The 12,338-nt window shown below is 30.1% G+C and overlaps 1 protein-coding gene across 1 annotated transcript; it reads right to left on the bottom strand.

The window, feature by feature from the left end:
* Nucleotides 1-7,270: 7,270 nt before the first annotated feature.
* On the bottom strand, nucleotides 7,271-10,336 carry LOC124836166 (cysteine-rich receptor-like protein kinase 26). The gene is made up of 7 exons (XM_088096501.1): nucleotides 9,431-10,336; nucleotides 9,221-9,340; nucleotides 8,796-8,926; nucleotides 8,498-8,708; nucleotides 8,176-8,413; nucleotides 7,881-8,031; nucleotides 7,271-7,769 (listed from the first exon to the last, which is right to left on the bottom strand). Exons 1-7 carry the CDS (start codon nucleotides 10,248-10,250, stop codon nucleotides 7,434-7,436), a joined length of 2,007 nt encoding a protein of 668 aa, XP_087952627.1. The 5' UTR covers nucleotides 10,251-10,336; the 3' UTR covers nucleotides 7,271-7,433.
* Between the last annotated feature and the right edge of the window lie 2,002 nt (nucleotides 10,337-12,338).

Here is a 12,338-nt window from a genome sequence, read left to right as displayed (position 1 = left end):
AGGATTCAAGCCTCTATCTCCATTCATATTTAATTGGTAGGTTTCTTATTTCTCTTATTCAATATAAATGAAAATCGAATTTAGAAAAACTAAAAGTAATTTTTAATCGGGATGTCAAAGGGAATTAATTGGTTTATCATAGATTAAACTAAAAATAGTGAGTTCAACTGTCACTTTTTTTTATGAGCCATGAATTTGGTTCTACCATAAGTCGACTAACATGTTTTGATTTTCTAATTTATTTTATTTATTAATTATATTATACTCAAAGTAATAATTGTGTAATGTATTCTTATTTTATGAAAAACATTATTATGAAATATTATTATAAAGATATTAGTTAAAAATGAAAATATAAATTTACATAACTTCACAAATAAATAATATTTAAATTATTTTAATATATTATCGAAAAATATTATTTTAATATTTAAAAAATCAAATTGTTATGTAATTAAAAAAGTAAATAATTGCAAAAGAAAAGTAATAAAATATATAAAAGATTAATAAATAATTGTTACGAGTTAACCTATCTTCAGTCTATTTAGAATTCGTTTAATTCAAAATTAAATAAGTCTAATTGATCAATTTAACCAATTAAAAAAAACTTAATTTATTTTAATCTAATCCGATTAGAACTCTTAATTAACTTATTTGAAACTGATATCTCTAATTAAAATTCAATTACTTTAAAAGTAAAAAATATATTTAAGTATTTTCTCTTACCATTTTAATAAATCTTTTATTTCTTATCGGTCCTAATTCATAATGGGTTTTTCTTTCTTACATATTTTTTAAGAAAGTTGCAGAGATTAACTCTTCTAAATTGTATTTACATAAATAAATTCATTTATATCGATTTTTGGAAAACTAAACTATGACTTGTTAACAGTATTTTTCTAAGAAGAATCATCTATATAAGTTTTTGGATACAGATAGATGTACATGATTCATAGGTCAAATATTAATAAATTAAGGTGTTTGGTATATTATCGAGAAAAAACCTATTCAGATATTAAGGGAAAGATATTTATAGTGCATCATTAATCTTACTTTTAGAAGACCTTAACTTGTATGGAATATCGAACTTTTTTGACTTTATTAAAATAAAAGTTACTGAATCTTATAATAAAAATGAAAAAAGAAATTAATTGGTTGCATATGCTTCTGTTGTGTATCGTTTCAAGTTGGCTTTATATTCCTTTATTTTTTTCCAATAAATCTCTTAATTATTTGATTGTCGTAGAGATAAAAAGATGAGATATGAGAGTATATAAGATGGTTTTCTATTACAATATCATCGGAATCTTGGTGATGCTCTCTCTGAATCTTCCCTCACAAAGTTGTTATTCATAGGTGGCTTCCACTGATTACATTTGTGCAATAACACCACATCCACTATGATGATAGTGCATGATAACGCCGTTACGCATAAATGAATTCGTTTGACTATGGTACGAATTTGTTTTCATTTTTTATTGGTATAAATATAGGTACGGATAATATATGTTAGAATAAATAATCAAATATAATAATAATAAAAATAATAATAATAATAATAATAAAGTTATGAAATAGAATTAAATTATAAACAAATAAAATATTAAAAATAATCTAGATTGAGACACGTATAATATTATTTTTAAAGACAAAATTATATATGCATTTTTCTTCTAAAATTAATCTATAATGAAGGATTTTTAAACTTTATGAATTCCAATATTTTAAAATACAATATATAACGAAAGACTAAAAATAATGAAAACACTTGTTATGTTTATGATATCTTTCACTCATGAAAATAAATAATATTTATAGATAGGAAAGAGTAAATAGGATTAAAATAAAATAGTAATTCGTAATACAAAAATAATAGTTTATAAAAATATGATTAACAAAAGAATATTTTTTTTAATTATATTAAATATTTTCAACAATATCCACATAGTTTAAAAAATTAAAATAAAATAAAACAAAACAAAATATTTTTTAAAACAAAACATTATTTTTCACCTTGTGCTACTAAATCCCCTATCACCTGTTTGTGATAAGTGTGATATAATTCTTTCACTCTTATCTAATTGTTTTTTAATAATATTATGTTTATTTAATTGGACTTTTATTTTTTTTATGACAAATAATTAATTGATATTAGAAGGAAATTCTTTCACTCTTCTCAAATTATTACAATTTGACGTCATACATAATTAATACTATTAATTATTTTTTAATAAAATCTTAAATGAATATTATTCAACTATTAGTATATGAATAATAAAACATGCGAATATGACCATTTAATATTTCATACTTTTTTAAGAAACTGTGAAGTGTTATTGAATCGTCACTTATCTATTCCGCCTGATTTTTATGTTACATATAATTAAATATTATTACTTATTTAATTTTAAGTACAAAAGTTTAAATACATGTCATTTAGATATTGACGGGGAGAGCATAACAGTGGTATTTTAGGACCTAATGATTTCTACTCATTCTAAGAGTTATTTTAGAACTAAACATTCAATAATTTCAAATAAAAACCGTTCAAAGAGTTATTTTCTATAAATAATATATAAAATTACATAAATAATACTCTTTCGGTTGAAATGGTACGAGACTATCGTCCTTTCTTGTTCTATTTTCTTTTTATCGTCCAATCCTCTCTGAGAACGCAATCCCCTCCGAGAATGTAATCCACTCTAATGAGTTGTTAACCTATAAAAAACACTCTAACGCTAAGTCAAAGTTAGATATCTTTTTCAAATAGGTCTTTATTTTATTAGGATAGATCAAGTTTATTTTATCTGGACATCAATAGTATATTTACAGGGCTTGTGGCAGCCAAGCACATTGATTAACCAATTAACTCAGTATATTTTTAGGCAATCAAACCTAATAATCAATTATTAGTATCCTATATTTGTAAAGTGTAAAAGAATCTAACTCATTAATACATGCTAATATACTTGCTAACTTCCCATAAATGACCATTAACTTTGATCGGTATATTTATAGTACATAAGTCCCCCAAGCAAGCTCTTTATTAAAAGAGGTGCGCAGGGATTATTATGAGCTTTAAGATACGTCATTCACATTTTTACGAAGTCTATTTTTGATGCGCTTTAAGTCTTCATTCCTCTCTGCACCGAGCGACGAACTCTAGGAGTTCTCTTTGTAATCTTTTTCCCTAGGTTGAGCGGGAAACGCTATGAGTTCTCTTTAGAACTTTTTCCTAAGTTGAGCGGAAAACACTAAGAGTTCTCTTTGGAACATTTTCCTAGGTTGAGCGGGAGATGCTAGGAGCTCTCTTCGAAACTTTTTCCTACATTGAACATTAGACGCTAGGAGTTCTCTTTGGAACTTTTTCGTGTACAAGATATTTTCACTCACAAAAATATTCGTTAAACAAAATAAAGTAAAAGCTTCATTATTTTATAATTTGTTTTTATAATGAAGAGCTATTAGAACCTGACAAGGTTTCCTAGGTTGAGCAGTAGACACTAGGAGTTCTCTTTGAACTTTTTAGGCCGAGCGACGAGTGATAGGAGTTCTTTTTTTAAAACTTTTTCATATGTTGAGCGAAGACACTAGAAGTTCTATTTGAACTTTTTTCTCTAGGCCGAGCGACATAGGAGTTCCTTTTTCAGAACTTTTTCCTATGTTGAGCGAAGCCACAGGAAGTTCTATTTGAACTTTTTCTCTAGGCCGAGCAGCGACTGATTGGAGTTCTTTTTTGGAACTTTTTCCTATGTTGAGCGAAGACACTAGAAGTTCTATTTGAACTTTTTCTCTAGGCTGAGCAGCGACTTATAAAAGTTATTTTTTAGAACTTTTTCCTATGTTGAAGGAAGGCACTAAAAGTTCTCTTTGGAACTTTTTCCTCTGCAAGATATTTTCACTCACAAACATATGCATTAAACAAAATAAAGTACACGCTTCAATATTTTATAATTTATTTTTATAATGAAAATTCATTAGAACCTGACAAGGCTAAACATTAGTGGTCCAACTGACCAAGCGGTAAGGAATTGAACGTTCATTTGCAGGATATCTTTACTCACAAAAATGTGCGTTAAATAAAATATTCAATATTTTATTTTTATAATGACAAGCCATTAGAACGTGATAAGGTTGAACGTTGATGGTCAAACTAACCAAACGGGAAGGAATTGAACCTTCCTGTACAGGATATTTTTACTCAAAAATGCGCTAAATAAAATATGCTAAATAAAATATTCAATATTTTATTTTTATAATGAGAAACCATTAGAACCTCACAAGGTTGAACGTTGGTGGTCCAACTGACTAAGTGGTAAGGGATTGAACCTTCCTGTGCAGGATATTTTCACTCACAAAAATATGCGTTAAATAATATATTTAATATTTTATTTTGATAGTGAGAAGCCATTAGAACCCGCTAAGGTTGAACGTTGGTGGTCTAACTAACCAAGCGGTAAGGGATTGAACCTTTCCGTGCAGAATATTTTTACTCACAACAAAAATATGCGTTAAATAAAATAAAGGTTGAAAGTTGGTGGTCCAACTAACCAAGCGGTAAGGGATTGAACCTTTCTGTGCAAGATATTTTTACTCACAAAAATATGCGTTAAATAAAATATTCAATATTTTATTTTTATAACGAGAAACCATTAGAACCTCACAAGGTTGAACTTTGGTAGTCCAACTGACCAAGCGATAAGGGATTGAATCTTACTGTCTAGGATATTTTTACTCACAAAAATATGCGTTAAATAAAATATTCAACATTTTATTTTTATAATTTTTTTTGTGTGCATGCATTTAAATTTTTGCCTCATAAACCTCTAATAGTTTCCTTAAAGTTCTCAAAATAAAAGACATGCCTTTAGAAAATATTATCAAATTTTTTTCTCTTGTTGCAAAGCTTGATATTAATCCGAAGTAGCGATGTCGAGATCGAGCGCGTCTGGTTCCTCGTGGTTTCATGGGGATGCCGCTCGACCCCATAGTGGACGCCAAATGTTTGGGTTGAATTAGTCCGAGGGTCAGTCGTCCTTCCTTGCTCTGCTCTCTTTCGATCGTCCAATCTTCAATCCCCTCCAAGAACGCAATACACTTCGATAAGTTGTTGACCTGCAGAAGACACTCCGACGCTCAAGTTAGATATCTTTTTCAAAGACGTCTTCTTATTTTATTAGGATAGATCAAGGTTATTTTACCTGAACATCAATCAATAATATATTTATAGGGCTTGTGACACTCAAGCACATTGATTAACCATTAACTCACCATTAACGCAACGTAAAACAATCTGACCTATTAATACCTGCTAATGTACTTGTTAACTATCCATAAATGATCATTAACTCCAATCAATATATTTCTTATAATATAAATAAACAATCTGACCTATTAATACTTGCTAATGTACTTGTTAATTATCCATAAATGACCATTAACTTTAATCGATATATTTCTTATAATATAAATACATTTGTATTATTTTCTAATTTATGATGGATAGGAAATAAACTTCAATTATATTTATAGAAAGTTTTGAGTGGATAGAATGGTTTCCACTAGAGATTAATTATAAAGCAGGGCACGAATTCATATTGCAATTTGTGGAGGTAGTTAGCATTCCTAGTCAACATTGACGAGCCTTGGTGGCTCCAGTCTATGACAACCGGCAATGAGTGGATTGCTTTGCAGTCTATTTCCAAGTTAGGTCAGGTCAATGGTACCTGCACCATTCCCAAATTCAATTTTCCCCATTTCATCTTATTCTATCTAGGATCTTTATGTTACTTAGAAACAATAAGTTGATTAAATTGTATTATAAATTAATAATATAAATAAATTCACTAAGTTAATATATAAGGAAAGTAATAAAAAATACTTGATTGTAAACCGGTACAAACTACAAATATGATGAAAAAAATCATTAGATTATGAACCAAAATCATAAATATAATTAATGAAAAATTAATTACTTTTTAATTAAACAATTTCTAAAATTTTATAGAGCTAAAAAATATTTATTGATCATTAGAATTAATGTAAATAAGAATAGTATTTAGTATTTTAGATTCTTTCTTTAATATCTGATAAGGATGGATGAAGACAAAAAAATAAAAATAAATAAATACGTCATCTACATAACATTTTTATGTTTAATTTTAATATTTTTAATTTAATTCCTCATCAATTTAGAATATTTTTTATATTTTTAAAATATTGTTTATATTTTTATTTAGTTAATATTTTAAGATATATATGGCATTAGCTATAAAGTTGTTTTTAATAAATCACTTTAATAAATTGATTAATAAAATATAATGATCATATCATATTTAATTATTTATCACAATCAAAATTACTACCAGAAAAAAAATACAACACATATAATCAAAATTGCTACCAGAAAAAAAAATATAGCACATGTGTTAGTAAATTTTAAATATTTTTAATTGTATTATAAATTAATAATATATAGAAGATTAAGTTGATATATAAAAGAAAAAAAATGAAAATAATAAGAAGCACCTAAATGTTAAATACAAATGTGATGAAAACACAAAAAAGAAAAAAAAAAGAAACCCATGATAGTTTTATTAAAAATATTTCAAAATAATGATTACTTTTAAAAATTAGTTAATAATTATATTTTTCAAAAAATTAGCTAACAATTATATTTTTTATCATGTAAAAATTTAAAACATAATTTTTTATTCTAAAGATATATGGTATAATTTTATATTACATTCTAAGCTGAAGGACTAGTCCGCTGTTTTTTATTTTGTTTTTTTTTTCGAAAATCTAATGTTATGTGAAAATGGGTCCAAAGTTTTTATTTTTTACATAAAAACGGGAAAATGTTGCATTGTCGGACTGAAATGAGCTAAAAAGAGTTGTTATCCGGACTGTTTTAGATTTTAGTCTATCAGACTTTGGCCGACTTATTGGACTGTGTTACTAAAGCTGGACTATGTTAATAGAAACTGTCGCAGCATGATGTTCAACTTTTTTTTTCAATGAGGCTGTGATATTGGACTGACCCACTTGACCCGTAGGTTGACCTGCAGGATTGCCGAGTTTGACGAGAGTTGGTTCAAGTTTTCAAATTGAAAAAATTGTTCTTGATTCGTCTTTTTTATTGGACTGATGGAATGATTCTCCGGATTTAACCGTTTTTGTCATCTCATTGAAAAATGAATACCGTTTTTATCTATATTGTTTCTAATAACAAACTCAAAAAGGCTTCCGCTTAAAGTATTCGGATTACTAATTAATAGAAGGGGTTTAATTGCTTTTATTGATTGATCTGCTTTGGGAATATTATCAAATAGTTTTTTCAAACAAGAAATTGCATGAAAAATTACATGAGCTCCGAGAGTATTTACGTAGTCTAAGTATTGATAGTGAACGAATATCAATCCCGTTACCAAAATCTAGCGAGGGTACAGCTCAGTTATTGAATTCTCATTTTCTGACTCTTGAGCAGATTTGTTTGTTGTTGCCCTTGAACTGTGTCCCCATGAATACGTGGCTGGAAGGCTTCTAGTTGTACTGTGGGCATAAAATGCAGGTTCAGAAGGGATGGGAAGACTGAGAGAATAGCTACTGAGCATGAGCATAACGGTCGCCATGGTTGGTCTATTAGTTATGTTTTCTTGAACACAGAGCAAACCAATATGAATGCATCTCATCACTTCATTTACTGAATTGTTGTTCAATGATGGATCTACAATTTTTACAGCTGTTCCCTCCCTCCAGTTTCTCCATGTCTGCAAATATTTGTTATTTCAGTCACTGGTTCCACCAATGTGTTGGCTATGTAATTTTCTAATACATATTTTTTAATGAAAAATAAATAATAAGGAGAAAATAGCACTTACGAAGCTCAGTAGGTCTTCAACATTCTCCCCATGACGAAAGCTACTGTTTTTCTGGCCACTTACGATCTCAAGAAGCAGTACACCAAAACTAAAGATATCTGACTTCACCGAAAATTGTCCTTGCGTTATGTACTCCGGTGCCATGTATCCACTGCAAGCCAACATAGATAGGTTGAATTAGTCAATCTCTCCACCATCACAATTTTTCATTCAGCTTCTAATGATATTCATAACAAAGTTATAATCTTAAGAATTTAGTAACAGTACATGATTATGATTAGGTGACAGTACTTACTAGGTTCCCACAACTCTATCTGTATTTGCGTGAGTTTGATCCAGTAAAACCAGTCTTGCCATGCCAAAATCTGCTATCTTAGGATTCATCTCTTCGTCTAAGAGAATATTGCTTGCTTTGAGATCACGATGTATAATACGCAGAAGAGAATCTTCGTGAAGGTAGAGAAGCCCTCGGCTAATACCTTTTATGATTCTGTATCGCATTGCCCAATCCAACAGTGCTTTCTTGGCTGGATCTGCGTACAACCTAGAGTTTTAGTGGTATATATACATGTGTGCGTTTTGATATATGTGTGTGTGTGGGTATCATTAAGACCTACCAAATATGAAATAATCAAGGCTTTTGTTAGGAACAAACTCATAGACGAGTAGCCTTTCTCTTCCTTCCAAGCAGAAACCAAGTAGTCTGACTAAATTTCTGTGCTGAAGCTTGGCCACTAAAAGCACTTCATTCTTAAACTCTGTGTCTCCTTGGCTGGATCCACTTGACAACCTTTTGACCGCAATCATCTGTTCATTGGGGAGCCTACCCTGAAATTACAAATCTCTGTCCGGTTAATGTTTTAGCATGTTTTGATTAAAACACGATGTGTGTCTGAACTCGACAGAGTCATTTACCTTGTAAACAGCTCCAAATCCACCTTCTCCAAGTTTATTAGAATCAGAGAAGTCTTCTGTAGCAACTCGTATTGTCTCGAAGTCAAATTGCAATGACTGAGTAATTTCGATGTCATCATCATCTTGATTAACTTCACATGGGAACAAATTTAAAATAGTGAGTTTTTAAAATATGTTACAACACAACCACAATAGTGCAGTCAGAATTTGAAATCGGGTGGTACAATTTCTGAAACAGCACACAAAGGGTATATAAGCCTCTCTTTTTACATTCTCAGCGGCAACTTTACTCATGCTTTCAATCATTAAAAAAATAATTTTGTCTGTTTGATAGATTCTAAGTAGTCAAATAGAAATGATCATTTATAGGAAAAAATACTGTAAATTATGACATATCATATATGCACTAGATACTTGGAACTTGCCTGCTAAACGTTTTCTTGCCTTCCTCCTACTTAAATAACTGCAGAGACAAAGGAGGGAAACGACAGCAAGAACGACAGTAGGAACAACAACGGCAATGACAATTGTTGTGTTTTTGCTCTCTGAAAAAACAAGAATTTTCTGCGGGGTGAGGGAGGCATTTCAACAATTAAGGATGATAAAGTATCAAAAAGTCTAACAATAACAAGTACCTTTGGCGGAAGTGTTATTGAAGGAGGAAGGAGATGATGGTGATGGTGGTATTGCATCAGGGTCTAATTTAGGCGTTTGATCGTAGAAGCTGTAAGTTTCGAATCTAATATTACAACTTGGTCTAACAACTCTAACACCCTTCTTGTTCGCACAACACGATGAGATTTCGTATATAGCCCCATCCAAGCATCTATTGCAGTCTGTCTCGGACAAATCAGGGGTGCACTGCACAAGACCATATATGGTTTGAAGAGTTGAAACATCAACACTATCCGCAGCATACTTGCGACGAGAGTCACCTGATGCAGCCACGGCTGTGAGATTCTTCATTAAGTTGGTGAGGGCTTGGTTAAACTTATCCGGTTCCGTTACATTGTTACTGTTCTTCATGTAGAACCAAGGAGAAGATTCCACGACACCGAATATTGAGCGCGGAGAATAACTCAACTGGCATTCGTTGGTCTTCAACCACAAATATGCCTCTTTCTGGTTTGGACAAAGCTGTGTGATCGTGGCTGCAGAATCGTTGAGGCACCTGCGGCACTTATCTGGCTCAACATCTCCTCTGCATAGCCCAATGGCGTTTACTTTGTCATTGTTTTGACCATATGAGAAGTTGTAGAAACCATAATTAATTTCTGTGTGGGAAGAAAGCTTGGATAGAAGGGTGTTGAGATTGTTGTGATAGGTGCTATTGATTGTGTAGTTCCCTTCCTTGTTATCACAGTACTTGTGGGTAACCTGGGCGCTGGCTCTAGATATTAGACAAGAGAGAAGAAAAGCAAGCATGCAAGAAACAGCGGCCATAGGTATGACCATCGATAATGTCTCTTGGCTAAAGATTGCTTGTGTCACTTTATAATCTTTCTTCCATCTATCATTTCCACGATCATTCTCTTGGTCTACTTGTGATTTAATGTTATATATTTTATAACCAGTTGTCTGATTTTTATATATTTTAATCGTAATAAACTAATTTTACATTAGCTTCTCTTCTGGTAAGTAATATATATCTAAGTTCTTAGCATTCTTTATATTCTTATGAAATGACACTTGAAGAGGAAATAAAGACACTAAGAAGAGTTTAAATATACTGAGAGCAAAGAAGTAGATGACTTTTTTGTTTAAATAAGGCTTTATGTTCAGACCTATCTTCGTCAGCGGTACGCGGAAAATTACAAAAATTATCAATCAATTAGCCGACGCTAACGGACAGATGAGCAGAAAAGCAGCGGCGCGTAAACTGTTGTTGAGTGGAAAGAGCAAGGAAAAGCGGAGAATGAGGGGAAGCCCCTGGTTTGCAATAAAATAATGTGATGACTGAGTCATTAGCATTGTCGTTGGATGACGACTAAAATAATGAAATAAAAACAAAAAATTTAATAGGAATTAAAGTTATTTAGATATTGATTTTTTCATAGAAAAAATATTAATTAATTCTGTTTTCGAAAAAGTTGAACGTAATATGTATTAATATCTTCGTAAACGAGGCTAGAATAGATCACAATAAAATGTATTTTCTAGTCCGTAAACTACGAGAAAAGCGTCCTTTTTTGCATGTGATAAGCAGCGAAAAAACTACATAAATATTATTAAGTAGTTTCAAATTAAGTGCAGACCAACCTATTTAAAATGTAAACAATTTTATTGAAAAATAATTTAGTAAAAAAATAATAGGAAGTTAGCTTTTTTTTTTTATAGTTATTTTGTTGATAATCTAATTGTCAATTAAGATCACTAATAAGTCAAGTTATATTATTTAATATAAATATCCATTAAATATTCAATTTTAATTTTAAGTATAGATTTTAAAGATATATTTTACTATCTCAAAAAATAATAAATTAAACATTAAATATATATATATATATATATATATATATATATATATATTAACAACACAATTTTACATAAAAATTCTTTTACATTTAAACTCAACAAATAAAAATTACCTTCTATGATGGAGAATTTTACAAAATTGGAGAATTTGGAAGAAATTGGAAGTAAAACACCTCTCTCAAGCTTTTTGGAAACTGCTGCATGTTTCAATCACATCTCTCGTTTGCATCATTCTCTCCAACGAAAAAAGAGAAAACCCTCCATGGAAAGAGAAGAACCTAAAAAGGAGAAAGAAGAGTTTTCAAAAATTGTTTTTTATTGACTTATTTCACATATTCAAAATACAGATTAGAGATAAACAACTATAAAACAATGTAAAAATAAGATAAAGTTAAAGATTAAATAAGATAAAAGTCATGGTAAAGTTGATTTTATTCACAAAACTTAATACCAATTAAAGTAGAAAATAATGTTATCAAATATCTTAAATGAACATGTTCATATATTGATATATTGAATAAAGGAGTTTGGTATTAATATATTAGATAAATCTATTGATACACTGATTAGAGGAGTCTAACAAAAATATATTAGACAAATATAATATTTCTACACTGATTTTTATTTATAACAAATATATTTTATGTATTTTTACGTAGTCTATCTTTTATGTTTTTAAAGAATTTATTCTATATTTTTTCACATCTTATATCTTGTATTTACAATTTTAATCTTTATAATTTTACATACTTATTGTAAGAGCCTGAAAATGTAAGGCTACTGGGCCCTGCAGCCTGGCCCAAGAAGCTAAGGGCACTAGGACCTCAGAAGATGCCTCATTTTTCCAACTCTGAGTTCATTTTCCAGTTCCCCTTTCTCTCTCTAAACTCATCTCCATTTTCTCCTTCTTGTTGTGCGTTCTCTCTACCCTTACACTCATTTGAACCGTTAAAATTTTAAATAGGTGGTGTTCTTTCGCTCACGGAGTTGAGAGCTTCCCTTCTATCCGATTAGATTTCTATTTGGACGGGTAAGTCAGTTTCTCCACTTTTTCCTTTGAACCTAGGG

The sequence above is a fragment of the Vigna umbellata genome, chromosome 8 (assembly GCF_029865625.1).
Source record: "Vigna umbellata cultivar VRB3 chromosome 8, Vumbellata_1.0, whole genome shotgun sequence".
In the NCBI taxonomy this organism is placed as follows: Eukaryota; Viridiplantae; Streptophyta; class Magnoliopsida; order Fabales; family Fabaceae; genus Vigna; species Vigna umbellata.
Note: the sequence above shows the minus strand (reverse complement) of the source record. Positions and strands in the feature narration are given on the sequence as shown.

Excerpts from the sequence above, each read along its gene's own strand:
- LOC124836166 (XM_088096501.1), bottom strand. The coding sequence starts at position 10,250 with ATGGTCATACCTATGGCCGCTGTTTCTTGCATGCTTGCTTTTCTTCTC. Across the intron at positions 9,341-9,430 it reads CAATAACACTTCCGCCAAAG|AGAGCAAAAACACAACAATT; the intron begins GTACTTGTTATT and ends TTGTTTTTTCAG. Across the intron at positions 8,414-8,497 it reads CCTTGATTATTTCATATTTG|ATCCAGCCAAGAAAGCACTG; the intron begins GTAGGTCTTAAT and ends GGTTGTACGCAG.